Source organism: Chroicocephalus ridibundus, chromosome 3 (assembly GCF_963924245.1).
Source record: "Chroicocephalus ridibundus chromosome 3, bChrRid1.1, whole genome shotgun sequence".
In the NCBI taxonomy this organism is placed as follows: Eukaryota; Metazoa; Chordata; class Aves; order Charadriiformes; family Laridae; genus Chroicocephalus; species Chroicocephalus ridibundus.
This window is the reverse complement of record NC_086286.1, coordinates 38573984-38599629: the sequence shown is the minus strand read 5'-3', so window position 1 is coordinate 38599629 and position 25646 is coordinate 38573984. Positions and strand designations below refer to the sequence as shown.

The 25646-nt window shown below is 37.6% G+C and overlaps 2 protein-coding genes across 2 annotated transcripts in view; both read left to right on the top strand.

Moving 5' to 3' along the window:
* Window positions 1-3394, top strand: part of CRIM1 (cysteine rich transmembrane BMP regulator 1) — a 194614-nt gene extending 191220 nt beyond the window's left edge. The window contains exons 17-18 of the mRNA XM_063328850.1: window positions 801-1254; window positions 1298-3394. Coding sequence (XP_063184920.1) covers window positions 801-977 — 177 coding nt within the window. The 3' untranslated portion in view covers window positions 978-1254; window positions 1298-3394. The remainder of the gene's footprint in view (window positions 1-800; window positions 1255-1297) is intronic.
* A 2414-nt stretch (window positions 3395-5808) lies between these two features.
* FEZ2 (fasciculation and elongation protein zeta 2) overlaps window positions 5809-25646 on the top strand; it is a 29215-nt gene continuing 9377 nt past the window's right edge. The window contains exons 1-7 of the mRNA XM_063328849.1: window positions 5809-6135; window positions 7846-7954; window positions 11040-11156; window positions 12519-12663; window positions 16116-16384; window positions 19028-19108; window positions 23866-23941. Coding sequence (XP_063184919.1) covers window positions 5900-6135; window positions 7846-7954; window positions 11040-11156; window positions 12519-12663; window positions 16116-16384; window positions 19028-19108; window positions 23866-23941 — 1033 coding nt within the window. The 5' untranslated portion in view covers window positions 5809-5899. The remainder of the gene's footprint in view (window positions 6136-7845; window positions 7955-11039; window positions 11157-12518; window positions 12664-16115; window positions 16385-19027; window positions 19109-23865; window positions 23942-25646) is intronic.

Sequence of the window (25646 nt, the reverse complement as noted above, 5' to 3'; positions counted from 1 at the left end):
AGTAGTGAGTTGTCAGTAGATAGGAATCAAGCTCAAGAAAAAAAAGTAAAAAAAAAAATCCAACTGTGTATATGTGTAGCTAAATACAATACGCTCAATTTTCTTTCATGCAGCCAAATTCTTAAGAGAATATTTTTGCTTACTTACATTTGCCTGAAACTAAATCCCCTGTTCTACGTTTATAAGCAAGTAAGAACAACTCTTCCAAGTTGCCACATCAACACTGGCATCTCCACAACACACTGCTTTGCAAGGGTGTAAGGCCTAGCAAATACTAGATAAAAGGTTGATAATTTCCTAATTAAGGAAGAAATATATATATAAACCACCTTGGGAAGGAATATCAAAGGATCCCGTAGGACACCCCACTATAACTATATAATAGTGGAGATCTGTCCCATTCTCTTAGTGGAACTGCAGCCAGGAACCGAAACATTCTTGGAAATGATCAGCCGTAAGAGGCTGTTAAAGTCTTGGGAACAAGCTGCTGCATATCCGGGGCAGCAAGGTTAAGCCCTTGTGTGGTGCTACACTAACAGAACAGTTTGACCAGTCCGTCTGGGATATGAGAATACCAGAGTTCCATTCAGAAGATGAAAAATGGTGATTGAGAAGAGCGTTGGTCTCTTATTGTGCCTGGCATAATAAACCTTTACCAAGTTTAGCAAAAGTCCAGTCTTTCATTGCCAATTTGATTTTGTTTTGAGCTTATGGACTTGAATCACAAAGCCTTTTTAATTATGTGTGGAATGCAATATTTTTTTTTTAATTTACTCAATATTCCCTTTCTGTTTTAACAGCCTTCTTGCCTAAACAATCAACTGGTATACGTGGACTGCAAGAAAGGTACCATGGTCCAGGTGGACAGTTCTCAGAGGATGCTAAGAATTGCAGACCCAGATTCAAGATACAGTGGATTTTACAGCATGCAGAAACAGAACAACCTACAGGCAGATAATTTCTATCAAACAGTTTGAAGAATTGCACCCTTGCCAAGGATTTAAGAAAGAGAGAGAGAGAGAGAGACTAAGTCTGCTATTAAAATAAAACTAGAATTGTGCACTTGCTTAGTGGATTGTATTGGATTTGTGACTACATGTACAGCTCTAAGACCTTACTGGGATGAGCTCTGACTCCTGCAATGTGCCAGAAAAAGCATTCCCACTTTTCCTTGAGATAACTGACCAAGTGTTTTCTTAGAACCAAAGTTTTAAAACTTGTTAAGATGTATTTGCTTGTAACATAGCTATAGAGGTTTTTTGGGAGGGGGAATCAGGGGCTGGGGGTAGGCAATGAGGTAAGAGGAAGCTTCACAGAAGAAAAGCTGGTCATGCTTGGCTGGAGAAGAAAATGAATAAAGAATACCGCCGAGCAGCAGGATAGTGGTTTTTCTTGTTGCTCTGAAATTGCATCTGTTGCAGCAAAGCCTAACCCCAGGTGAAAAAAATATATGAAAAGGTCTGATTTTTTTTTTCCAGCTGTTGCTACAGTAATATACTCCTAGAACAGAATTTGTCACATCACGAGTGTGGTGTAGCTGCAAATATTTTTCTATATGATGAGAAGCTGCAGTAGTTAATGAAATAGCAAGGAAAAGGTTATAGCAGAAAATAAAGGGTGGGTTTATTAAGGATGTATAAAATTATACCTTGTGCTGCTTTTTGTTTTTATTTTTGTTTTCTTCAAAGCTGATTGGCTAGATTAGCCAGACTTTGGCAGAGTTAGCAAATGACTGAGGCCTAAGTAATTCCTGATATGAGCACTGGATCTTTTGACAGCAGTATTGAAGGAAGGAAGGAAAAGTCAAGAACACCATGCAGTTCCAGGGGCTTTTGTTTGTTTGTTTTGTCTGTTGTGGTTTTGTTTTGTTATTTTATATCAATCTCTGGTTGTTCATACAGGAGAAGGAAAAATATTTTTGTTGGACAAAGCTCTTGCTTACAAGAGAGTAAAAAAAAGAAAAAAGAGACTGTTTTAAGGTTGTTGTTTTGTTTTTTTTTCCTGTTGATGTTCTTATTTACTGGTATGCAGATTTAGAAACTACTTCCATGCTAGGAAGCTGCTTAATTTTAATTGTATATTACTCAAGCACCTTTTTTGAAGCTCAGAAAAAAAAAGGAGATCATGCTTCTTTAAACTTTAGCATTATAGGAATATTTATGTAAATATAATTATGCTAAAAACAACAAAAGTATTTGTATGTTTGTGTATATATATGTATATACAAATGCATGTAGGTATACATATGTATATATACGTGCATGTGTATATACAGTATACATATATATACTGTATATATAAAATGCTATGTATACAGTATATATTTTTTCTATTTTTTTTCTTGTTGAATGTATTTTTATCTGAGAGAGATTTTACCCAGAGCAGAAACAGATAAACAGGCATTCCATATCAATGCTTAATCGCTTGTGAGTTTAGGAAAGACAAGAAAAGAGCATCTCATTCTACCTACAGTTTGATTTGATTTGATTTGAAAGTGTTTGTGTGTGCGCGCGTGTGTGGGTGTGTGCACTCTTGTGTTTGCGTGTGTACAGTACGTGCACGATTATAGCAGTAAGCGTTGCTCTTGCTACTTGCTACATTTCAGGGTGTTTCTTATTTTTCTTTTCCTGCTTAGCCTTAAAAAGGCTTTTTAATGAATGCATTGGCTAGAGACACTGATGACAATATACATGCAGCACTAATCAGCTCCATAAAATAACACCATCGGCTCCTGGATTTTCTTTTTTGTTTTCTTTCTTTCCTTTTTTTTTTTTTTTCAAACAATTGTTTGAAACAACTACTGGAATATTGTCCACATTAAGCTGGAAGTTTGTTGTAGCTTGCCTCATTTATAACTCTGACTGTATAATACAATGTTAACTTTCCAAACAGGTCTTGGCACTTTTATACTAATTACCCATTTGTGCATTGCCTTTTTTCTTTTACAAATGCTTGTCATAAGAGACACAGATACCCAGTATGCTTAATGTGAAAAGAAAATGTATTTTTTGTAAAGGAACTCTCAAGTATTGTTGTAAATACTTGGTCAGAGGTTGCTGAACTTTAAAACTGAAAAAAAAACCTAATTTATTATTATAATGACCTAATTTATTAATCTGAAGATTAACAATTTTTTTGTTTTAGAATATCAAAAAGGTGTTCTAGCTGTTTGCATCAAAGAAAAAAATAGGTGTATCATTAAGGGTCAACATTTTTTCTGCTTATGTAACTTCCGTTTCCAACCACCAATAAGAAAAAATGTAGTCTCCCCAGTGTTTTGTACTCAATCTGATATCGAAACAGATGTTTCTGTCCAGTTACTGCAAAGATTTTGTCAAGACAAAACATCCATTCCTTGCATAAGAGTAAGCAGTCTTTATCCAGAAATTGTAAATGCTTGCTTTTGTTTTACAATCAAGGCCATATTCTGAAAATATTAGCAGGATATAGGACATGGTGTAAAATGTTTTTTATTATTATTATTTTATTATTATTATTTTAAAGATATGATTTATCCTATGTGCTGTATCCATTACACTCTTTTACTTTGGTTCCTGTTGTGCTCTTGTAAGAGAAATGCAGATATAATTTTCTGAAAAATAGATGCATATGTGGCACTCGGAGTGCACTGCGGTTCAGCAGATTGCTTGTTTACTTTTTTAACTGTAAGGCGGTTTCTTGTAATTTGGCTCTTGGCAGCACAATAAAAAAATTTTAAACCTATTGATGTATGTTTTCTTAAATATTTGTATTTATTAGCTGCGCACAGGTCCTTGAGACATTAGTTTATAGCTTGCTATTATGGTGAGGTTTTTTTTTTCCCTGGGAGTAGGAATTCGTATTATTATCCTGCTGACTTTAGATCAGAACAGTTCAGAACATACTGTGGGTAAAGAACAGTTTGCAGTTACAGAAAGTTCTGGGTTTTACACTAAAGAATTTTTACATTAGAGGGATTTGTGGAATTCCAAGTAGTTTCAGCATTCAGTGAAGGTCCATCTCTCAAACGCAAAGGGAGGCCTTTGCCCTGCCATTGAGTCCGTGTGGTCTAGTCATACCTGTCAGAAAGCCATAATGAATCATATGGGACTCTTAATAGATAGAGTCCTACAGAAAGTGTGAGGAATCAGAATTTGCACTTCGTGGACTTCGTGAGCCACAGATCACTTACTTATTAGCCTATGGGGTTTTTTCTTATATTAATTTGTATGTTAATGGACTTGATGTAAAGTGCTGGTATGTGACTTCCTGAGGCAAGTTTTTCAGCTTAACTGCTTGCTCTGTGGAAAAACTGCCTCCTTTTCTTTCTTTCAGCCTACCCTCTTGATGGTTTCATTTGATATCCCTGACTTCCTGCATTCAAAGCAGCAGTGGATCAGCATCTATATGCCACCCATTAATTTAGAGACCGCTATCTTTCCATTTTTTCCTGTGCTGAAAAGCCCAAGATATGATTCTCTGGCAGCTGTTCCACACTATCTGGCCAACCTTGCCATTCTTTGTACTGCCCATTCTGTTACATCCTTTTGAGATCAAGGGTAAAGGGACCAAAAGTGTCCACAAGGCTCAAACACAGTACACCCTGGATCAGGCATAATATTGGCTGTTTGGATTGTTGCTGGCCACTGAGTCAATGTTTTCAGGGCTAGCTGCAATAATCTAAAATGCCCAAGTAGTAATAGTTTCTGCAAAGACCAAAAATGACTTTGACTAAGATCAGTACTTTTGTGCAACCCTGTACATTTCCAGTAATTTCCTCTCCCTCGATAGTTACCTGTTCCAGCATTTTTGCTCCTTCCCAAGACTATGGCTATAGAGGACTATGTCTTCTAGAAAATCACCTTCAAATTCTGCCTGCAAACATTTTGCTTTCTCATCAGAATGGAACAGAAACCCTCATTGCACTATGTGTAAAACAATGTTGCATCCACATTTGAACACTCAAAGTAGTCCTGGCCTCCTTTGCCCTACACCCAGTGCCAGAAAGGATCATATTGGAATGCATATGTCTACTAGGGTTTGTCAGCTTGAAAAAGCTATAGGTGAGTAGGATAGGACAAAAGTCTTTAAACTACCCCAGTGGCACACCGATGCTTAATAGGGAATGGATTTTCCACTCATTTTGTCTTTCCAAACATGAGGTAGGAAGTATGAAAAACCTACAGGAGGCTCAAACCCAATTCACTAAGTTAAGCAGGGAAAATTCCTGCTATGTACTTTGGCATATCAAAAGTTCATAGCGGCTCAAAAAAGTACTAGATTAAAAAAGCCCATCAAAAGCTATTGAACATAAGGACATAATATAAAGATAGTGAAGGATGGGCACGGGGGTGACCATGCTACTAAAGAACCAAGTACCTCCACAACTTAAGTTTGTTAGGTGGCTGGATGGACGGAAAAATGACAGTCAAAAAGCCACCCATCCCTAGGTTACCAGGTTACAATTAAATTATTACAAATGCTCTTCCTTCCCCTTTCCTCTCCCCAGTGAGCTGCCTCACAAGCAGCTGCCTCAGGCCCTGTGGCTGCCGCCTCCCGTGTGCGGGAGGAAACCCAGTGAAGCGGCCAGAAGTGACGCTCGCTGGCCCTGCCAAGTCCTGCTCTCTCCCTGCCCCGCAAGCGGTGTCAAGGCCGGGCCACAGCCCCGGGGCCGCGCCGGCCACCTGCTTACCCGACCCCGGGCGGGCCCGGTCGAGTTTCCCTCAGCGCCAACGGCCGCCGGCCACTGCCGCGCGCCGGGCCCCGCCCGCTGCGGCCGTTGGGCGGCCCCGCGCCCGTCACGCGCCGCGCCGCGCCCCGCCCCGCCCCGCGAGCTGCGGGAAGCGGCGGGAGCGCGCAGCGCCGGGAGCCGCGGGCGGGGGCGCGCGGCACGGCGTCTCCAGCGGCGGCGGCGGCGGCTATGGCGGCGGCGGCCTCCCAGCGAGACCCGGGGGACTGGCAAGACTTTTCGGGCTTCCAGCCCTCGGCGGGGAACGGCACCGAAGCTGCCCGCGACAAAGGCGGCTGGGGCGGCGGTGGGGATTTGGTGGCGAAGTTGTCCCTCTGTTTTGAGCCCCCGCAGGCCCGGTCTGGCGGCGGCGAGAGCCGCGTTCCGCTGCGGCCCCTCACGGAGCAGAGCGCCCTGCAGGACGACGAGTGAGTGCAGGCCCGCGGCCGGGGGGGAGGCAGGGAGAGGGAGCGGCGGTGGTTGGGCCCGGGGGAGGAGGCCTGGCCCGGCCTGAGGGGACGGCCGGGACCGGGGGCGGCGGGCGGAGCGGGCTCCGTGGATCGCCAGCCCTGCCCGGCGACAGCGCTGCCCCTGGGCCTTCTGGCCAGGGCCGCCTTCTCGCTGGGTGCCGGCAGGGCTTGTGGGCTGCGGGAGGCGAAGCCTTTCCCCGCCCGCGGGGCCCGGCCGGGCCGCCGGCGCTGGCCTGACACCGAGCCGTCCGGTTTTATTTCCCTAAGAGCCGTGAAGTGTGAGTGCATTCCGGTGCCTCCTGCCTCCGGGGTGAGAAAAAGTTGCTGTTCAGAAATGCAGAGTGACGGAGGGGGTAATATTTATTTAGTCTCTTGCAAAATGCCCACCGTTTCAGTGTTTGAAATTAAGCATGGAAAACAGATGGAGAACATAATCTCAGTTGCAACTGGATAATTGATTTTTTTCTCGTGAGCGATAGCACCTTTTGATCTGTGCTGCTTTCCTGTCTTTAACATTGCTTTACTAGCATTTATATGTGTTATTTTACAGTAAATTTCAGTCAGCTTATCTCCATTAAAAATACTGTGGTTCTTTTATTCTGAGGTAACTGCATAGTATGTCTCATTCTAAGAGAAGAAAAAAAACTGTTAGCAAAAGACTGTATGTCTGTGGTATAGGCGGTGAGGTAGGTTCAGAGATACATGAATCAGAGACATACTGTGCAGTGTTGAGGCTCTGTCTGACCTTCTGTGTCTGGCTCAGCCATTCCTCGGAGCCTAGCTAGGCAACCGCTCTAAACGTGCGCCCACCGCATAGCGCTTAGAGGTGGGGTTTGTTAGCTGACTTGAGGCAGCAACCTGCTAACAGGGCTGCTCTGTTTCAAAATCTGAACTAGTATACCAGAATAGGGCTGCATATGCAAGCCTCTAGCACAGCCAGAGAGGTTGGACACTGTAGACACAATCAAGATCAACTGTAGATGAGAGTGGTGGGCCAAGCTCAGCAAGAGTACTTCTTGATAAAACAAAATTCTTGCAGAATTCTATTATAAATTGTGCATGTTCGTTCTTGTGTGATAAATGAAAAGAAAGAAAAAAAAAATTGGCCTAGAATTTGCTACTCGGCCTTTGCTTATTCCTGATTTTAACACGCAAAAGGCAAGAACAGGAAGAACACTAGGAAAGGGATTTATAGCTGAGCTCAAATTTCGTTAAAGCACGGACTCATCCACCCCCAAAAAAGATTTTGAGTACGGTTATATAATTGGTAATAAAGCTGTCACTTCATGATATTATTTCACTGCTGTGTTCATGTTGTTGGTTTAAAAAGGGAAATAAATTTTATTTATCAAAAACATTTTATCTTCCAAACATTATAAAAATATTGTCAGTTAACTTGTAAATGAATATTCAGAGAGGAAACATTCAACTATCAACATTTCTATTGTTGATAGAAATCTTTTATCACTGCAAATATATTCACTGCTGATCAGTTGCTGCTTTTTTTAAGGCAACTTATTCCTGATTTTAACACGCAAAAGGCAAGAACAGGAAGAACACTAGGAAAGGGATTTATAGCTGAGCTCAAATTTCGTTAAAGCACGAAATTTAGTTAAAGCACGTTTCGTTAAAACACACAAATTTTTGTTCCTTTATTCCTCTCTCCAGGATTTGGAATGCTTTGACTGATAATTATGGTAACGTAATGCCTGTTGACTGGAAATCTTCACACACCAGAGCTTTGCACTTGCCAACACTGAATCTTTCAGAAAAAGGGGTAAGTTCTGATCAGCAGAAATACCCTTTTGGGATCTTTTGTACTCAGCAGGGAAATAAAACAATTTGCTTTTGTATAAAAGATTGGTGGTGTTATTGAATAGCTTAAAATATTTTTAGTACTTGGTAAAAAAATCACAGTCAAACGTGTTTGATGTATGTTTGCATCTCCTTTGGTTGAAATAATTCAGAGTTAGTTTTAGATGGATGTTCATTGGAGCCAGAGCATGACAGAAAAAATTTTAAAATTAGAAAGCATTTCACATAAAATCTTTCTACTGTCTGTTTCGTGTTGAATGCTATTCTGGTTGAGGGAGGAAAAGAGGCAGGAGTGGAGTGTTCTGATGTAGTAAATCCAGCGTGGGCTTTTTTTTAAGTTCATCTCATTCTGCAGTCAGGTGGAGACTGAAGTGGCTTCTTTTACGGGAAAGGTGACCCGGGAGACACTGAAGTGCAAGAGTTTGTTTTGTTTTATTTTTCTTATTTAATGAGTAGAATAGTTGTCTGGGGAGGGAGCAGGGAATGAAGAGCTTCAGAGAGGTTTATAGAAAGGGTTGTCCTCTGATCTTAAAAGTAGATTAAAACGCATCAGGAAGAAAAGCTAGGAAGAATTCTCACCTCCCATGTCTTCTGAGGATAGCAGGTGGCTTATCTTTTAAACTTAGTGAAGTTGAGTTATGTTGTAAAAATGTCTGTACGTGTAACCTACGAATAGCGTAATGCTTTGACTTCTGACATCCATTATATAATCCACAGCTTCTTTTTACTCTGACAGGAGCAAAGATTGTTCTGCTGAAGAGGATACTTTGGGGTTCAGCAGGGGAAGATGGCAGTTTGGAACTCACTTTCTTTATTTGAGTCCGCTGATTATACCTTGAATTTGACTTGTGTTTTAGAGTGTTTGTTCAGATTTTCTAAGTGGTTTTAGGGTAATTAAATCCTTACATTCAAAATGAAAAGACTTACAACCCCCATGCCATGACCTAGTTGTGTGACTGAAAAATGGTCTGGAAGATAAGGAACTAGGTACAATGTAAACAAATGTTTTTTATAGTTTTTTTAAGTTCTTTGCAGGAAGTAATGAAGGAACTACAAAAAAAAAAGTAAAGTGGTGTTCATGGATTAGAAAGAATCTTAGGTATGCTGTCAGAAGAGGGAAAATCAGTTCATCGATTAAACATATCTCAAGTTTTTTCAGCTTTCACTCCACCTGGCATGTCTTTTAATGTGTAAAGCCCATCTGTTAGGGAGCGTTTTACATACTTTTTTTCTACTTCTCTGTGTTTCAGATGTATTTCTGGATATGTGACAGCACATATGGACCAGCTAGTAGCTTGTTTTAACTTTCTTACAAGGAATACTAACAGCTAAGCAACACTTCTTGATGCATTTGAAACTAATAATATGCTGTTGGACTTGTGCTTAAAGTATTTCTGTTACTGTTTTAGTAGGAAAAAAGTGTAAGGTGAATGAGGCTGATTCATCTAATCTTTGTTGCTTTACATCACAGATCTATGAACACTTTCATGCGACTCTGATGGTAAAAGAAGTAGTTAGGTGGAAGTGTTGTACAGTGGTACATGGAACAGGATTGCGCAATTGCTTGTTTATTATATTTTTGTTAGATTACTTTTAAACAGGTCATTCCCTGGTAGGAGTGTGAGAACAGAAAAAGGCATGGAGTGTGGCTGGATGGAAGTCCAGGTGGTCTTTTTGGCATCAGTTGTAGCTTGGGTTGTTTTAGGTCGTTTATTAGCCTAAATTATGAGAATATATTTTGTTAGTCTCTCATAATATTGTTTCTGGAGATGTCAGGAGGGGAAGCTGACCTTCTAGATAAACTGTTATCGTTGCTTACTAACCCATGGTTCTTCGCATAATCCTATATAGATGGAAAAATATTTGAGAATTGCAGACTTCAAAGAATGTCAAAACTGGGATTTATCTGTGCGGTAGGTGAACGTATATTCTTAGTGGAGCCCTGTCATTGCATAGTTATTGGAATTCAGATTCTGGAAAAAAGTGGACATTTGACTTCATTCTGATGGCTGAAAAAATACAAATTTTATGTTTTCCCCTATAGACTAGCTATCTGGGGATCTCAGTAGTATCTTCAAAGTGAATCTGAAAACTGTTAAGGTTTCTGAAGGAACTGGGAAAATCGGAGGATTTACACAAAAATTGAAAACTGATATGGTGACACCAAGGACACTTTATACAGCTGGTCATAATGTTTGTAAATTAGCCCAAAGATCAGTTAAAGTGATTGATCTCAAAATGTCGAAGGTTAGGGATTGCAGCTTTTGAGGGCTGGGGGGCTTTTCTAGGCTGGTGCATCTGGAATCTAGTAACAGACAAAGTGCAGAAAAAGCAAACAACTTTGTAAATAAACTAGAATATATGACCGTGTGAGAGTAAAATATACCTGACTGATTAAGGAGGGGACTTAAATCTTTTACTATATGTACGTCTTTGGATTTAAAGGATGAGTGTAATTTGGTGGTATATGTGTGGGAACAGTGTTACTTCTGCTTCTTTTTTAAAAGACTGTGAGACAATCAACAGTATAATTTTAAAATAATCTGTGGTGATAACCATGTTCTGTTTTTCAAAACAACTTTTTTCATATCTTTTATTATGCGAAAAAGTAGAACTATAAAAGCACGTAAAATAACAGGTTTGTGTAATGTTAGACATTATATGTAGGTTTTCACCCCACACCGACAAATATCTGTCTTCACTTAAGAGTTAAATATCTACATTGGACTGACTGTTTTCCAGCCGTGCAGACATCTGCATGTCATGGTCTTTATGTTGCTGAGTGTATTTAAAGACTTTAAAGACTGTCAGCTATTTTAACTTTCTCCAGTTGTGGTTTTGATTTCAGTTGTTAAAGTACTACGGTTTCCAGGTATTTGATGGCAAGAGTCATTGATTCCATTATTACGGACAAGGAATCTGTGTCATTCTTAAAACTCAAAAGTTCCCCTTTTGTTTTTTATATGTGTACATGTATCTTTTAGAGATACATACACACACAAATGTGTATATATATTTGTATAAATACACATTGTTATCCTTTCTAGGTAAATGATAACTTGAACCTTGACCTGTCAGATGATGAAGAGCTGAGAGAACAGTTGGATATGCATTCTATCATTGTTTCCTGCATCAATGATGAACCTCTCTTCACAGCAGAGCAGGTAAAGTGTTCAGTGAAGACAGTGTTGTTGATGTAGTATTTTTCTTTTAGTCTGTAATTATTTTTTTGTCCTTCCTTCTTGCTGTTCACCATAGCTATGCTTCTTGATTGTTCTTTATTTAGGGTCATAATAATGTGTGAGATATTACTACGTCATTCAGATTTGAAAAGTATTCCAATGCTCCAGGTGAGGTTGATAGTCCAGGGTCTCTGAAATCTTTCTACATTTCTTACCATGAATTAGTCAGAAATACTACAAAATTAAATATATATGTTAAAAAGCAAAAATATTTTCAGAATGTTGGTGGTATTGTAGAGTTTGTAGTTTTGACTGTATTGCCATTGGTATCTTCACATGGCTTCGTGGTTAGCAAGAGTTCTTTGAAGTTTTTGCCTAGCAGTTCTGCTACTAAGCTTTCAAACTACTTAGCGTCTAAAGGCTTCTGTTCCAAATCCATGGATTTATGTAAGTTATCTTGAAAATTGCTCTTCTGAGTAAGGTTAATGACTGTCTATTAGGATCCTGCTTTAGTAAGCAAATGCAAGAACGTACTTTCTTGTTTAAATGGTTACCTGTGAACTCTGATGAACACGGTTATTAGGAGTACGAGGGACAGGATTACTTGAACTGCCTCAGCTTTTTTGCTGTGAGATGGATCTCAGCAATGTCTACAGCCTTTAAACCTGCAAAAGTTGATGTGTTATTTATTCAGCTGTTCCGTTAATAGTTTAGCCTGTAGAGATATGGTCATTTCTGTACCCAAAAAAAGTGAGCTTATTATGCACAGGATTTCTGTTCTCCTGCTTTCTCTCTGGCTCAGATCTTACACCCAGGGATGCAAGTCAGCTTCAGGTTATGATTTACAACTTCATAAAACTTATCATAAGCACAGTAGATTTTCAGGTTATTTGGAGCTTTTTTTTTTTTTGCTCAGAGAAGTGTACTGAAGTGGGAGCTGGGGGTGGGAAGGTAATTGATTTTTGTTGTTTTGTTTTCCTTCAACCAAATACTTGGGAAAGATATTCCTGCTCACTCTTTAGTTCAGTTCTCTTAAGCAGAACCATGTGTACCTTCTTGTAGAAATAACTGTGTAGTTTCAACACGCTGCTTGTTATGAGATCACCAATTTACCTTGAAAAGGTAGGCTTATTCTTGGAGAGCAAGAATGGGGAGGAAATGTCAGTATGATTTTGTTGATTCTCCTTAATACAGTCTTGGTATTAGTTTCATCTGGAAGCATCTTTGCTAATTGAAAGTTAAAAAAAAAAACCAAACCCTTAAGTTCTTAACAGCTTTGCTTCAAATTGCAGGCTGTTTCTCTTCATGCAGGAGTGTTTTCCTAAGGGTTTTTATTTTTTGAAGGTGATTGAAGAAATAGAGGAAATGATGCAGGAATCACCTGATCCAGAAGATGATGAAACACCCACCCAATCAGATCGGCTCTCCATGCTTTCCCAGGAAATTCAGACGCTCAAGAGATCCAGTACAAATAATAGCTACGAAGAGAGTAAGTGGTACTTATTTAGTATTCTACTCTTACACTTAGTGAAAATAGTTTAAACGGTAAGCTTGCCATGTGTTTGTTTTACAGCAAGTCCTTCTTATGAAACACCTGCATTCAAAAATATTTCCAAAATGCCCTGAAAGAATAAACTAGATTTAGAACATAAATAGAAGACTTATCTTTGGCACTTTTCATAATAAAATAACTTGAAATTCTAGAAAGTTTTAAAGCAAACATGCTTAAGCTTGATTAACTGGAATGAAGTCCCTTCATAGGTAGAGTGATAAGTTGATAATTTTTATTGAATTTTCTTAATTTCTGTGTTGTAAAGTGAGACACTTTCTTGAGGCCAATACACTGTGTTTAAGATCAGCTATGTAGTAAATAAAGCAAATGGGGTTTCTTTGGTACTGTTTCAGTCACTACAAAGTATCTTGATATACAGTAACAGAAAAATAAGGCAACTGTTGCCTTTTTTTTTCCCTGTAAGGACCTTACATATTTTTCTTTCCTTCCCTTCCATTCCTTTTCAAAAAGCTTAAAAGTTTTAAAAAAACTTTTGCATCTTCTTCTACTCAAATAAAATAATCTGTTCTTCCTTGTACAAAAGGAAAGGAGAAATTCCATGTGTGGTTTCATTGTAGTAGGTTGAATTGTATGTAAAAGAAACCTGTGATTAATCAGTTTCATGATGGAAATTTAATTTGCGTACTTATACAAATCAATTCTAGAAGGTGATAGGAACACAAAGAATATATGCTAGATGATCCTTTTACTTTGGTCGCTCTCACAAAGTTTGGTGCTTTCTTTCCTGTAGTCTGGGTCAGCAATATAAATTCTGCAGAAGATTCAGAAAACTGGCTGACCATTTGTGATATGATTTACAGTTTCTGCTACACTTCAGATTTATGGATGAGATTCCATTTTCATGGTTGGACTCTTAGCTGTCTCAACACATAAATTTCAGGAATATGAAAGCAAAGTGTATCCTGCACAGCACGGCTTCCTGCTTTTCTGACAGTTCCATATGTCCTTAGGTTTGGATCTAATCAAACTTGCTTGGTATTTCATATCATATTTATTTTGCTTTGCCTCAGGAGTTGATCTTGTCTGTTGCATCTTCACGGTTTAAAGGTCAGCCTTGACCAAACGATGCCTTGAGTTACTGTGGCAGATAATTTAACTTTGCTTCACCAGGTTCTCAGAATCTGCTTTCATGTCTTTCAGGTCACTATTTTATCACAAGCTCTTGCTACCTTCTCTTCTGCATTAAGCTGCCTCAGAATTAGTCTGCATCTGTCTAAAATTGTTGCGGTTTCCTAGAAACTGCCTGGCTTTTATAAGACAAGTCAGAGGTGTTAATTTTTTAGGATTGAAAGCAGGAAATCAAAGCTTGTATTTACTTTTTTCTTGGATAGGAAAATATGTGTATTAAGACAGTCAAAATATAACACCAGTTACAGTTCTGGTTACACAGGTGAGTCCTTTAGCCTACATATCTAATATTTATTCCAAGTAGTCTTCTGCATTTGAGTTACTCTGTCTTCATTCACCTGTGTCAGCTGAGTAGTTCCTGAGTAGCTCTTTTGTAGGCTTTGATCACAACGAGTCAGGATTGCAGTTGGATAATCTGCATCTATTTTATTGGAACAGTTGTTTCTTAGGGTGTGAAGCTGGTTCTTAAGTGCTGGGACTCACTGGTGCTCTGTCTAGTCTTTCACAAAAACAAAGCAGTGGCGCAACCTATGCTTTTTAGGCAGTCCTTTGTATTGAATGCATATGGAACTTACTCATATTAGTTTTTACTGCAGAGTATACTCAGTTTCACAGACTGTAGGGCCTATTCTGCGACTTGCACCCACAGAGCACCAGATAATCTTGTCACTGAATTTGCTGTTCTTCCCCCTGCTTATATGTGAGTTGCCGTTGCTGTTTGCTATTGCTGACAACCAGTGTTGACTTTGCAAAAAGTTATTGCTGTGGTAAGACCTACTGTGGTATGTGCAATGACTGTGAGCAGAGCCAAGGTGTATGTTACAAAGCCATAACCTGCCTGCTACATGCTTAGAATAGTTTAAGTAACAAAAAAGGTGATGGATGGTTCAGACTACTTAAAACTTAGATCCTTAATCATATAGTACTGTTACAGTGTTTGAACAGAGTTTAAGATGTAAGCTACTCTGAAAAACTGTGGTTCCTTGACAGACAATTGCCTTAACAGGTTTCATTGCTTTTTCTTTTGTAAATTAGTGACAAGGAGCTTTCTCCAGTCAGTTTTCCCTGCTGTACTTTTAGAGAAAATCACATTTCACCTTTGATGCTTCTAAAGACCTGTACTTTTTTTGTAGTTTGTGGCCTTATCTGTGTTTTTCAACACTTGTCCATAGGCATTTTCACTTATAACATTTTTAAACATAACATTTACTAGACTAATTTAATGTAACGAAATAATTACAAACATCTGTGCAGTGTCCTTAAACAGATTGTACTCTTCAGTGTAACCAGGGCTAGGTGTTTCTCAAATGCCAATGAAAATTATGTTCTTTGACATGGCAGCTGCTCAACTAGCTTTCTAGGTGTGTCCGACATAGTTGGGAATGGAATGCAGTCTTCAATGTGCTCACTTTTAACCCAAGCAAGCCTTAGAACATTCTTCTTGGTCATAATTTCACTGTCTGTAACAAATGACTCAAGAATACCTTTAAAATGCAAACCTGGAGGGGTTTTCTGTTTCCAAACTGACATTTTACAGGCTTCTGGTTTAGCATTGACCAATTCAGTCTCATGCTTTCTCAAAACTATTAGTGCTTATTTTTGCTTGAAATGAGCCTGTTGGCTAGTTTTGATCTAGGTCATTGTTTCTGGCAATACAAAGCCATGCTTTTGATTACAATCTCCAGACAAAGAAAATTTGGAGGATTCTGTTGGGTTTTCTACTAATTGCATCTAAAAATCTTAACATAAAAGTTCGGTGCAAGCTTTTATTAATATGCACGTATACCTTAGCAATATCCCTAAGAAGATTCCCTCACTCGTAGAATATGATTTACTGTAGGTGAAAAATCCAAGGATTCCAGAAATGCCAAAGTGTAAGAAATCAAAAATTGTGTCAGAAAATACGGAGACCTTTTATTTTGAACAGTGAGTGTAGATGGAAAGTAATAGTTAACAGAGATGTCAGTATTAGAAGTTTAGTGCTTACTTCCGCTTCCTTAACTACCACATGGTCTTCATATTTGCAGATTATTTCAGATTTCTCAGAAATAAGAAGAAAGTTCGACAACCTTCTTGTTGCTAATCTAGTTGCCTCTGTGTTTATTCCGTTAGGAATATTGTTTTGTTCTGTGTAGTTTTAGAATTGAATTTTTTGTTTTGAAAAATTTCAGGGTACTTTTTTGTTGTAATTCCCACAAGTAAAATCTTGACAGTTTACTTTTTATGTGAACTATTTATAGGAGTAAAAAGATTGTCTGTTGCTGAGTTAAATGAACTCCTAGAAGAAATTGAGACTGCTATTAAGGATTATTCTGAGGAACTGGTACAGCAGTTGGCTCTACGAGATGAGTTGGAGTTTGAGAAGGAAGTGAAAAACAGCTTCATTTCTGTGCTCATCGAAGTACAAAACAAGCAGAGAGAACACAAAGAAACGGCAAAGAAGAAAAAGAAGCTGAAAAATGGTAGTCCTCAGAATGGCAAACAAGAGAGAGGTCACATGCCTGGAACAGTAAGAAAATTTTTGTAACTATTTACAGATTGAAAATATTTTTTGTTTTTTCCCTATGGGAAGGGTAGTTGTAGATTATATCAGGATACCTGGTACACCTACTTCCATGCCTTCATTCATAGACAAGCCTTAGGCACTTACTATTGAGATAATTTTTTTTCACAAAGTCACAAAAAATACTGTCTTTGGATGTACTGCTGTGTGTTCTGTTGTCAGTAGGCAAACTCATTTATCTGTTTGGTTTCACTGTGTGGATTTTAGTATGTGTGTACGTACCACTGTTGGTCTTGCAGGAAATGCAGTAGTATTGTTGATGTGGTTGTAGAGGTGTTGATCATGATGGTTCTTAGGTAGGAAAAAAGTAAAAATATTACCCTCAATCTCTTGAAACCTGTGGCAGAGTTACTACATCCAACAAGAGACAGGAGTGAGTCCAAAGAGTAGTGCGGGTGTACAGGGAGGAGATAATTTGGTTTATTCTTTACAGAACATAGCAACAAAAGGAAAAACGTCTTTCAAACAGAGTTTGAATAACAGGAGGCAGAGAATGAAAGAAATTAGGTTATTATCTTGTCAATGCAACTTTTTTCTTTCTTATCTGTCTAGCATAATTTTAAATTACTTAAGTGGGATATTAATTTTAGAATTTCTAAGTGTTTCTTACAGGATGCAGAAAATGTGATTAAAGTATTGTAGATCTTGGCTAAGTCCCAGAAAGAATGCTTCAGTTTGACATCAGAAGGTTTTTGAGTTTGTTTTTCAAGCATAAGAAATGAACATCTGTAATGAAACATTAATTTTTCAGAATCTATTTCTAAACTTACAAGAATAACATACCTGTGATATAACTCAACGGAGCTCTGATCTTGTCCATCTAATTTGTCATCTTTTGTGTACATAGATGAGTTTTAATGTAACTCTTAAGAAAGTATGTGTCTGGAAAAAAATACAAAGTTCTCATCCCCTTTGCAAGGGCACAGTCAAAAGTTCAAAATCTAACTAGAAAGAAAAGTCATTAGTTGGTTTTGAAACTGGAGTTAAGTGATTCTTAAGCTATTCTGGTTAGTTCCAAGTTTGGAGACTTGAATGATGCTTTCAGGTATAACTGTATGTCGTCCCAATATAAGACATTTTCATATTTGGTTGCTTCAAGATACATATGTGGCAGATTGCTTTCTGAGAAGGAGTGAACAAGCTAGCTCCCAAATAAGACTGTAGGCTGCATATGTGTGGTTCCTTTGAAAACGGCTTTCACTATCACCGAGTACCAGATGAGAGCCTTCTCCCAGAAAGAGGTGCAAACTTACTTCCTTCCACACTCCTCTTTTTTTTTTTGCACTTTTTTTGCACATGAGAATGTGCATACAGCTAGTAACTTCATGAAGAGTGAGATTCTGTTAATAAATAATGTATAAATTAATAATTTTATTAACTAAAGCTATAATGAATTCTCATCTAAATGCAAAGCTTGGAATTAGGCTTAAATTTTCATAGTCTAAAAAAATCAATTATCCTGTAAATACTATAATTGAATTTTAAAAAATAGAGAGTTTAATTCTTTGTCCTTCATATAGGCTTTGAGTAAATCACTTTCTTAGACTTCTAAAACTTTTACATCACTCACAAGGACAAACTGGGGAGTAATTAAAAATAGTCAGGGCTTGAAGATACCAGTTCATTTAAGCAGGATATCTGACAAGAGTTAAGATGGCTTTGGCAACATGTGTGTCTGTTTACTGACCTCATTGAGCTTTAGAAAGCAAATGAATAATGTATTCCAGCACATTTTATTCCTTCTCCTGTAAATAAATACATTCAGGTAAGTGTGCTGAGGTGTGCGCATCTTGCTGACCTGTGTCAGCAGCTCGGCAGTTTCTCCTTTTTATGTTCTTGGCAGTTGCTGATTTTTGTATCTCATGCTAAACATCAAAATTGTTTTGATTTTTCTTTTTACTTGTTGTCTCTAGCAAGCAAAAATGATTACAAAAGTTCAAGGAAAAAAAAAGTGGTTGGATTACATATAAATTTTTCTTTACTTGGATTCCATATGATGGAGCTTGAAATCAATATGGGTGCATTATTAACTAATTGTGTATATAGTATCATACTACCAAAAAAATGGGGAATACAGTTGATAGATAATTTTTGTTTCAGTTGTGGAAAAGTAAGCATGAAAACATAAAATGTTTTGAAGAGGTAGAAATGAAAATTACTACCTCTGAGCAGTGTTTCTAGTAGGTGTTTAAAATCTGAAAAATTGGTATCAGCAGTGTCTCTAAAAGTATATTACTCAAACATGAATTTTAAAGGTGATTGTACTGTAAACTAAACTTTCAAAAATACTACTTTTTACATTTTAAAATGAGACAGCTTTAAAAGGCAAGTCTCAATTATTGAGTCTGCACTGTGAAGATTTTGTTTGATTAAATTTTGATGTAGATATACTCCTTAACTGCCATTATAAGTTTTGCTTTTTAATTATAAAATTAAGTACGTGAATGAAAAAATAGAAATGTGCTGAAATATACGTTAGAGCCTGTCTTTGTCATTCATCTTTTATAGTCTTGATAAATGCTGATTAATAGTCTTCTGAACTTTTCTCTGTCCCTTTTTTTCTTTCTGCTACGTTTTCACTACTTTTAGCGCTTCAGCATGGAAGGGATCTCAAATGTCATACAGAATGGCTTCCGCCACACGTTTGGAAACGCAGGTGGAGAGAAACAGGTGCTGGGCTCTCTTCTTTCTTTTCCTCATTCTTTGCCTGCACTTTTGCTAGGAGTTGACATCTTGAAAATGGACAGTAGTTTAAGATAAATCCTGAGACAGGAAAAAAATAGGACAAAAATGTTGGAATCTGTACTCTCCCTGCCTCAGGACTCTGATCAGCCTACAGTCTCTTTCTCTCCTCAACAGCTCGAGATGGCCAGGGCTTGATATCCTGATGCACTGAAAGAACAACCCTGATTTCCCACCCCGGACTAAAAGTCTGTTTTGACATAATGCATGCTTCAAATACATTGCATGTCAGTAAAAATCTAATATCTAATTGAAGAACATGTATCAGGTTAGACATAACATTTCAGCATTAAAGATTTGGGTAATATCTCCAACTGAAAAAAGGTTTTGTTTTCTTTTTTTCTTCAAATGTTCAGAACTGATATATCTAAAAATGGAGTAGCATCTGGAAAATGCAGGGACACTATTGTATGTCTTTTTGCCTTTGGAAACTGCATGATGTTAAAAGCAGACAAATGTGTGCAATGCAGATTTCTGATATAAAATATATAAGCCGTAGGCAAGTTCGTGTCTTTTCACTGACTATTTAAATGTTGAAATATACAGCAAAGAGGCCCAGCTTCAGTGGGTATCACTGTAGGTGTTACATACACCTAAGTAGCAAGATTCTTATGCTTTACTTCGAAGTAATACTTGATGGTTTGTTTCAGAACTGTAGTATGTATTTTATTAAATGCATTCTGTATTTTGGTTAATGCTTACGCACATGTTACAGAATATTGCTATTTCACCTTATTTAACACATACCCACCCATTATAATTTATGCAGTTCTGCCAGGAGGGCATTAGATTTATTATTTTTTTTCTGGTCATTGTCCCCCTTTCCAACCCCTCCTTCCATTGAGGCAATAAACTGCCTGGTAGTTCAGAAGTCATGGCTCATTAGGCTTTTGTCTGGAAGATGACTGGAGTATCCTGCAGAGGGGTTCAGGAGGTAAAACAACTCCTCTCAAGTCATTCCTGAAGTGTGAGGTTGGAAATCGTGTCCTTACAGTCTTTCTCAAGCAAGTTATATGTATGAAAGTTCATGAATACATAGATCCACCTCTTTGTCCCCAGCTTTGGGGATCTTGAACACATGCATAGAGCTTGCCTAACAGTTTTTATCACTCTGTGTTATCTCAATACTGGTAAAGTAATAGCTGTCCTGGGTTTTTTTGTTTCTGCCCTCTTTACCATTTAATAATAAATTACACCTGTTTACTGGTATCTCTAGCTATTTTAAATACTGTGTATTTTCATAAAATGAACATATTTAGCTATGCCAGCCCCTCTTTTGGTTAAAAGACTTCTTTTGTATGCATGTCTCTATTCGAATACACCTTTACTTCTGTGACTGTCTCCTAACTTTCTAGACATAAGTAGCATAATCATGTATCAACAATAACACTAATTGGATAGCCCTTCCAGTTGTTTTTTGAGTTAGTTTACTAATGTTATTCTTCATGTTGATCATACTTTTCCTCTGATTTATCTTATACTATATCCTTATTAGCAAGGTTATGTGGGGGTTTTTTTTCCCTACCTGTATCCTAAAGCCAATCATGGAAATAACAAGAACTTAAAATGAGAAATAGGGGAGAAAGGTAGGAAACATACCAGCTCTTTTCTGATTTAGTCATGGAAATTTATTTTTCTATGGCATTTGCTTTTTGTTTGGTTTTTTTTATTTGTTTTTGGTCGCATTACCAAACCCTGGCCCCTGCTTTTAAAATACTGGTATCATCATCTTATTGCAGCAAATTGGAAAGGAGAAAAAGTATCAGATGCTTAGTTGCTTAGTGCTGCTCTCAGAATATCCATTTGAGTGTTTTTTCAGGGTGTATTGTCATTATAAACTCACATTCATGTGTTTCCTGCTAACAGGGAAGAGTTAGTTAACAACCTGGAGTTGTGCTCAAAATAAATGCAAGGACAGACATTTTTTGTGTACCTTAGAAGGCAGAAGTTCATACACGTAAAGTCACAACGTAAAGTTTGTGATGAGTTTGTACAGTTATTTCAAAACTCTTGTTGGTCTTTAATGGTATTTACCAACTTTACTATTTTCTGGGTAGTGTTACTCTGATAGTGGATACTTTTTTTTTTAAAATTTTAGTCCTTTTTCTGTGTGTGTGTGTGTGTGTTTGAGATGTAATTGAAAATTACTTGGAATTTTTCAACGTTTAGAGAGAAACTTCCAGTGGGAACTACCTATTCCCATCTGATAATGCAGTTGGGAAAAATACCACCAACTGCATAAAAGCCATGGAAATATTGGTAGCTCTTCCTGTGATGGTATTTCCAGAAGAAAGTTCAAGCTGGTCATCTTCATTTTGATTTTTAGACACATCACACACTTTTTTATGGGTGATTACAAATGGCAGTGGGAATTGTTGCTTACCATATTGTCTAATCTGCTTCAAAAATGTAGAGGTCACAGTAGACTTAACATTTGGGCATGTCAGTAAGCTACCCTTGAGTCATTTTTTTCTTCTTTTTCATAATATGTTATCCTTCACACAACAATTCAGGGAATGAGTTCTTATAGTGCTATTGTAGAGACACATTGTTACAGCAGCAAAGTCTTGTTGAGAAACACAAGATGATTTCTGGAAACTAAAAAAGAGTTTACTTACTTTTTTTTTTTAATTATTGCTATTAGGAAAATTGGAAGGTGGAGTTAACAGGAGAAGGAAAACAGAAAATATTGGTATTTGGTCCCGTGAAACATGTCCTAGTAATTTATTGTCTAGTTAAAGGATAGAATGACATTTAGTTCTGAAGGCTGGAAAAGACAGCCTGAGATCTGATTTCTGAGTTAGTTGATCTACATACATCTCCGACATTTACAGATTTAACAGCCTTATATCTAGCTATTGATTCCAGTAATTTTAGTAAGAGTGCAGTTCTCTAATGATACCTGTTGGTTACATCTGCTGGCAAAGAAATTGAAAATTGACTGTTTCCTAAGAAGTGTTGCATACTTTCCTCTGGTGGGCTAAGTGGATGTGAGAAAATGCGAAAGGAAATGGGAGGGAGAAAAGCGCCCTGAGTTTGCATAAGGTCTTGGTGAGGTGTTAGTACATCCCATACAATAGGTTCCCTTAAAAGTGACACAAAACTGATTCCAGCTGGCGTTTAGGCAGAGAGTATGGTTGGGCATGAGGTGCATGATCCCACTCTACATGTGGCAACAGTTATATAGCTGCATTTGGCAACTCTAAATCTCCTTCTGCAAAGTGAACCTCATCACCAGAATCCGAGTTGCACTTGACTCTTGCTGCAGTGTTGCTATGGAGAGGAGACCTTGTACCTAACGTGTTTTCCAATTGTTACATGGAGAACCACATCTCTCTGGAGTTGAATGAGAGATAGAGGGTTGCTTTGCCTACTGCCTTGTAGCTGTTAACCCAGGATAAAGTTCCTGTGAAATTCTTAAAAATTGAATTGAGGGAGATTTCAGGAAGCTTTTTCATTGGGGAAAATTCCAGCAATTTCAGTACTTTTGAAATAATACCCTCTTTAAGAAGAATATGCTTTCATATAGGCTGCAAAGTAAGATGTCGCCTAAACACATTTAATAAAAGAGCAATAGGGTTGCTTCAAGAATTTGAAAGTAAATCTTGGTTGCACTGCTTGCTTTGTTTCTTTTGGTTGGAAGTGTAGAAAAGTTGGAAGACAACTTTTTGGTTGGAAGACAAAAGGTGTCTGTTTTCGGTTTTGCCTAACTGTGGGGCAGCCTAATTTTCATTGCACAGAGGACTGTAGATCACCTTCGGAGCTTGGACTGGGCAATGCTCTTTGATCTGTCAAAATCCCTGGAAAGTTTCACATTCTTAGTAAGAGTTAACCAGTCACTTAGAAAATCCTGTGGCTGTTTTGAGGTTCTTCAAACACAGCATATGCCAAGTTTGAAGAAGTTTTATTTATTTTTTTTTTATTTTATTTTTCAAAATACTTGTTAGCACTTCTACAAACCTGAACACCTCACTCAAGTTACCTGCACAGCCTCTATGATTTGTGCTTTGGAATCTTTTAAAAAGCTGTCTGTTATCAGTTTCCCAAACTATTTGAAGACACCATCAATGTTTACCTGGAAAGATTTATTTTTTTTTAACATACTTCCTGGAAAGAAAGAATTACTTTCTGATTTTTGGATATAACAGGTGACAGTTGCATTATATTTATACTTTTTTGTTGTTTGTTTTTTTTTTTTTTAAAGCAAGTTTAAAAACTGTTCTGCATTTATAGTGTTGTTTGAGGGGAGCTGGTAGTAAAGTGGTTCTTCCAGCTTTTATTTGATTTTTAAGAAGTACTTTAAATACATGAAGGACTTCTGATTGACTTCTGGAGGGAGGAGAGGAAAGACTTTACTATTGGTATGCATAGGCTCTGAGGAAGAAACCCATCAGACGATAAACTTTTTACTGTAAGCAGCTCAAATTTTTTAAACACTTTTTTTAGCGTTTAGCTATATGACTTCTAATGTGGTTACATAATTTGAAAAAAAAATAGAAGTTCGTTTCTGTGATAAAAGTTTTGGGATAGGAAAGGTAGAATCTTAATCTCTTGTGAAATGCAATCTTTTGAAAAGCTTTAATTTATGGCTAGCAATTTCAATTGCTACAAATTTTGCAAAATAAAATGAAAGCAACATAACTTGCATGAAGGACTATCAAATAACTCTGTTTTTCATTTGACAGTACTTAACAACCGTCATTCCTTATGAGAAGAAAAATGGACCCCCATCTGTGGAAGATCTTCAAACACTAACTAAAAGTGAGCATACGAAGTTCCCCCATGATCCTTTCCTCTTTATATTTCCAGCTGTGGTTGCTCAAAACCAATGAATTCATGCAGTTATCCCTTACCCTATGGCATGTATGTAAGTTGCATGATTTTTAACGTGCATTTTTGCCAGTTTTTACTTGTTTTCTGAGTCTTCATGGTATGTTTGTTTTCTAGCTATTCTCTGAAACCCTGAAGGCTAGAAACTTGCATGTATCAGAAAGTAAATGTTCTCACATTATTTCAACAGGCAGGCCTTATGCATGTTGTGGAATTTGTCAATCCTGCCTTATAGTACCTCATATACCCCTGTTTGTTTAAACTTGCTGTGCTTTATTTATAAGTTCTGAGTCCTCTGTTTTGTGTTTGTTTGGGTTTTTTTTCTTCTTGTTTGCATGGAAGATAAGGTCGTACTTTTAAAAAATTAATTATTAAGATGGTTAAATACAGCAGAGCATCTCTGGGAGTCAATGGCATCTCCTTTATTTAAGGTTTATAGGAACAGTTTAAAAATAGATGGTAAAGTGCATCAATGTATTTGATCAGATCTCAGTGCAGGGCTTTGGATCTAACTACGTCTTAAGGTACTTTGCAGCAGCGCAGGTCTGAGATTCCACACGTGGCTGAGGGATGGTAAAAGGCTCATTGGTTGTTTCCTGGAACAAGAAAATAAATATTGTACAAATTCTGGAGTAAATGAAATGTTTAATCAAGAATTAAATTTCCTTTATTTTTCTACGGTAGGCACCGTTAGCTGGTAATTTGTACTTATGCTGTGACAAATGGATTTTTCATTTTATATTTACTCCTGCAGAGAAGTTTTATCTTCTTGCCATATTTAAATTTCACTTGAAAATATTCCCAAAAACTCAATATTAAGCAGAGAGAGGTTAAAGCCTCCTGAAAACGTTTTGTGTTGTTTGACAGTTTATTAACAAAATGTCTTGTACAAATGCACTGTAAAGATTATTAACAGCATTGCCTTCTGTGGGCGGGTTGGAACTTGATCCTGTGACTCATTTGCAGATTTCTGACTTGCTCTCTCTCCTGTTGTTAAGGCAGGCAGTAAAGAAGGTGTGTGGGGTTGTTTGGTTGTTTTTTCTTTTGAAGTTGTGTATTATTCCATAGTTTATGTAAAAATTGAAATAAAACACTTGTTATGTTTCAAGTTCAGAGTCTCATATGAGGGAATTGGAGCTTATGAAATACTGCTGTTCAGTATAATTCTGTACTTTTAATTCTTTCAGTCATGTCCAGAGCCCTTCATAAAGGATTGTCTTTGGTTTTGTTTATGGAGCAACAGATGAGCTTACGTATGTCAAGTTGAGCTAGTCCAAATGGTTTTCCTTCTTCAGAAATATGCAAGAATGGACAATTTTTACTTGATATAAGTCACAAAAAATGGCATTTTGGCATTATTTTAAGTTAATGCCATTTTCAGTTATGTATTTAAGATTTTTCTGAGCTACAGTTGCTAACGTTCACCATTTCAGGGGAAAAATCCCACCAGTGCTTTCATTGGATCATTCACAGCAGTGTTTCTCCAGAAAAGTGTCTTTATTCCATGATTTGGGATGAAGGTCAAGGAAATAAATTAAGCAGTGGAGCATACCTTTTTTACCTAAGATTCCAACCCTCCAGCAGTTGCTAGCATATTTTAGTTTTGGATGTGGTGACTTTCTTTTGGAGAGGTTTT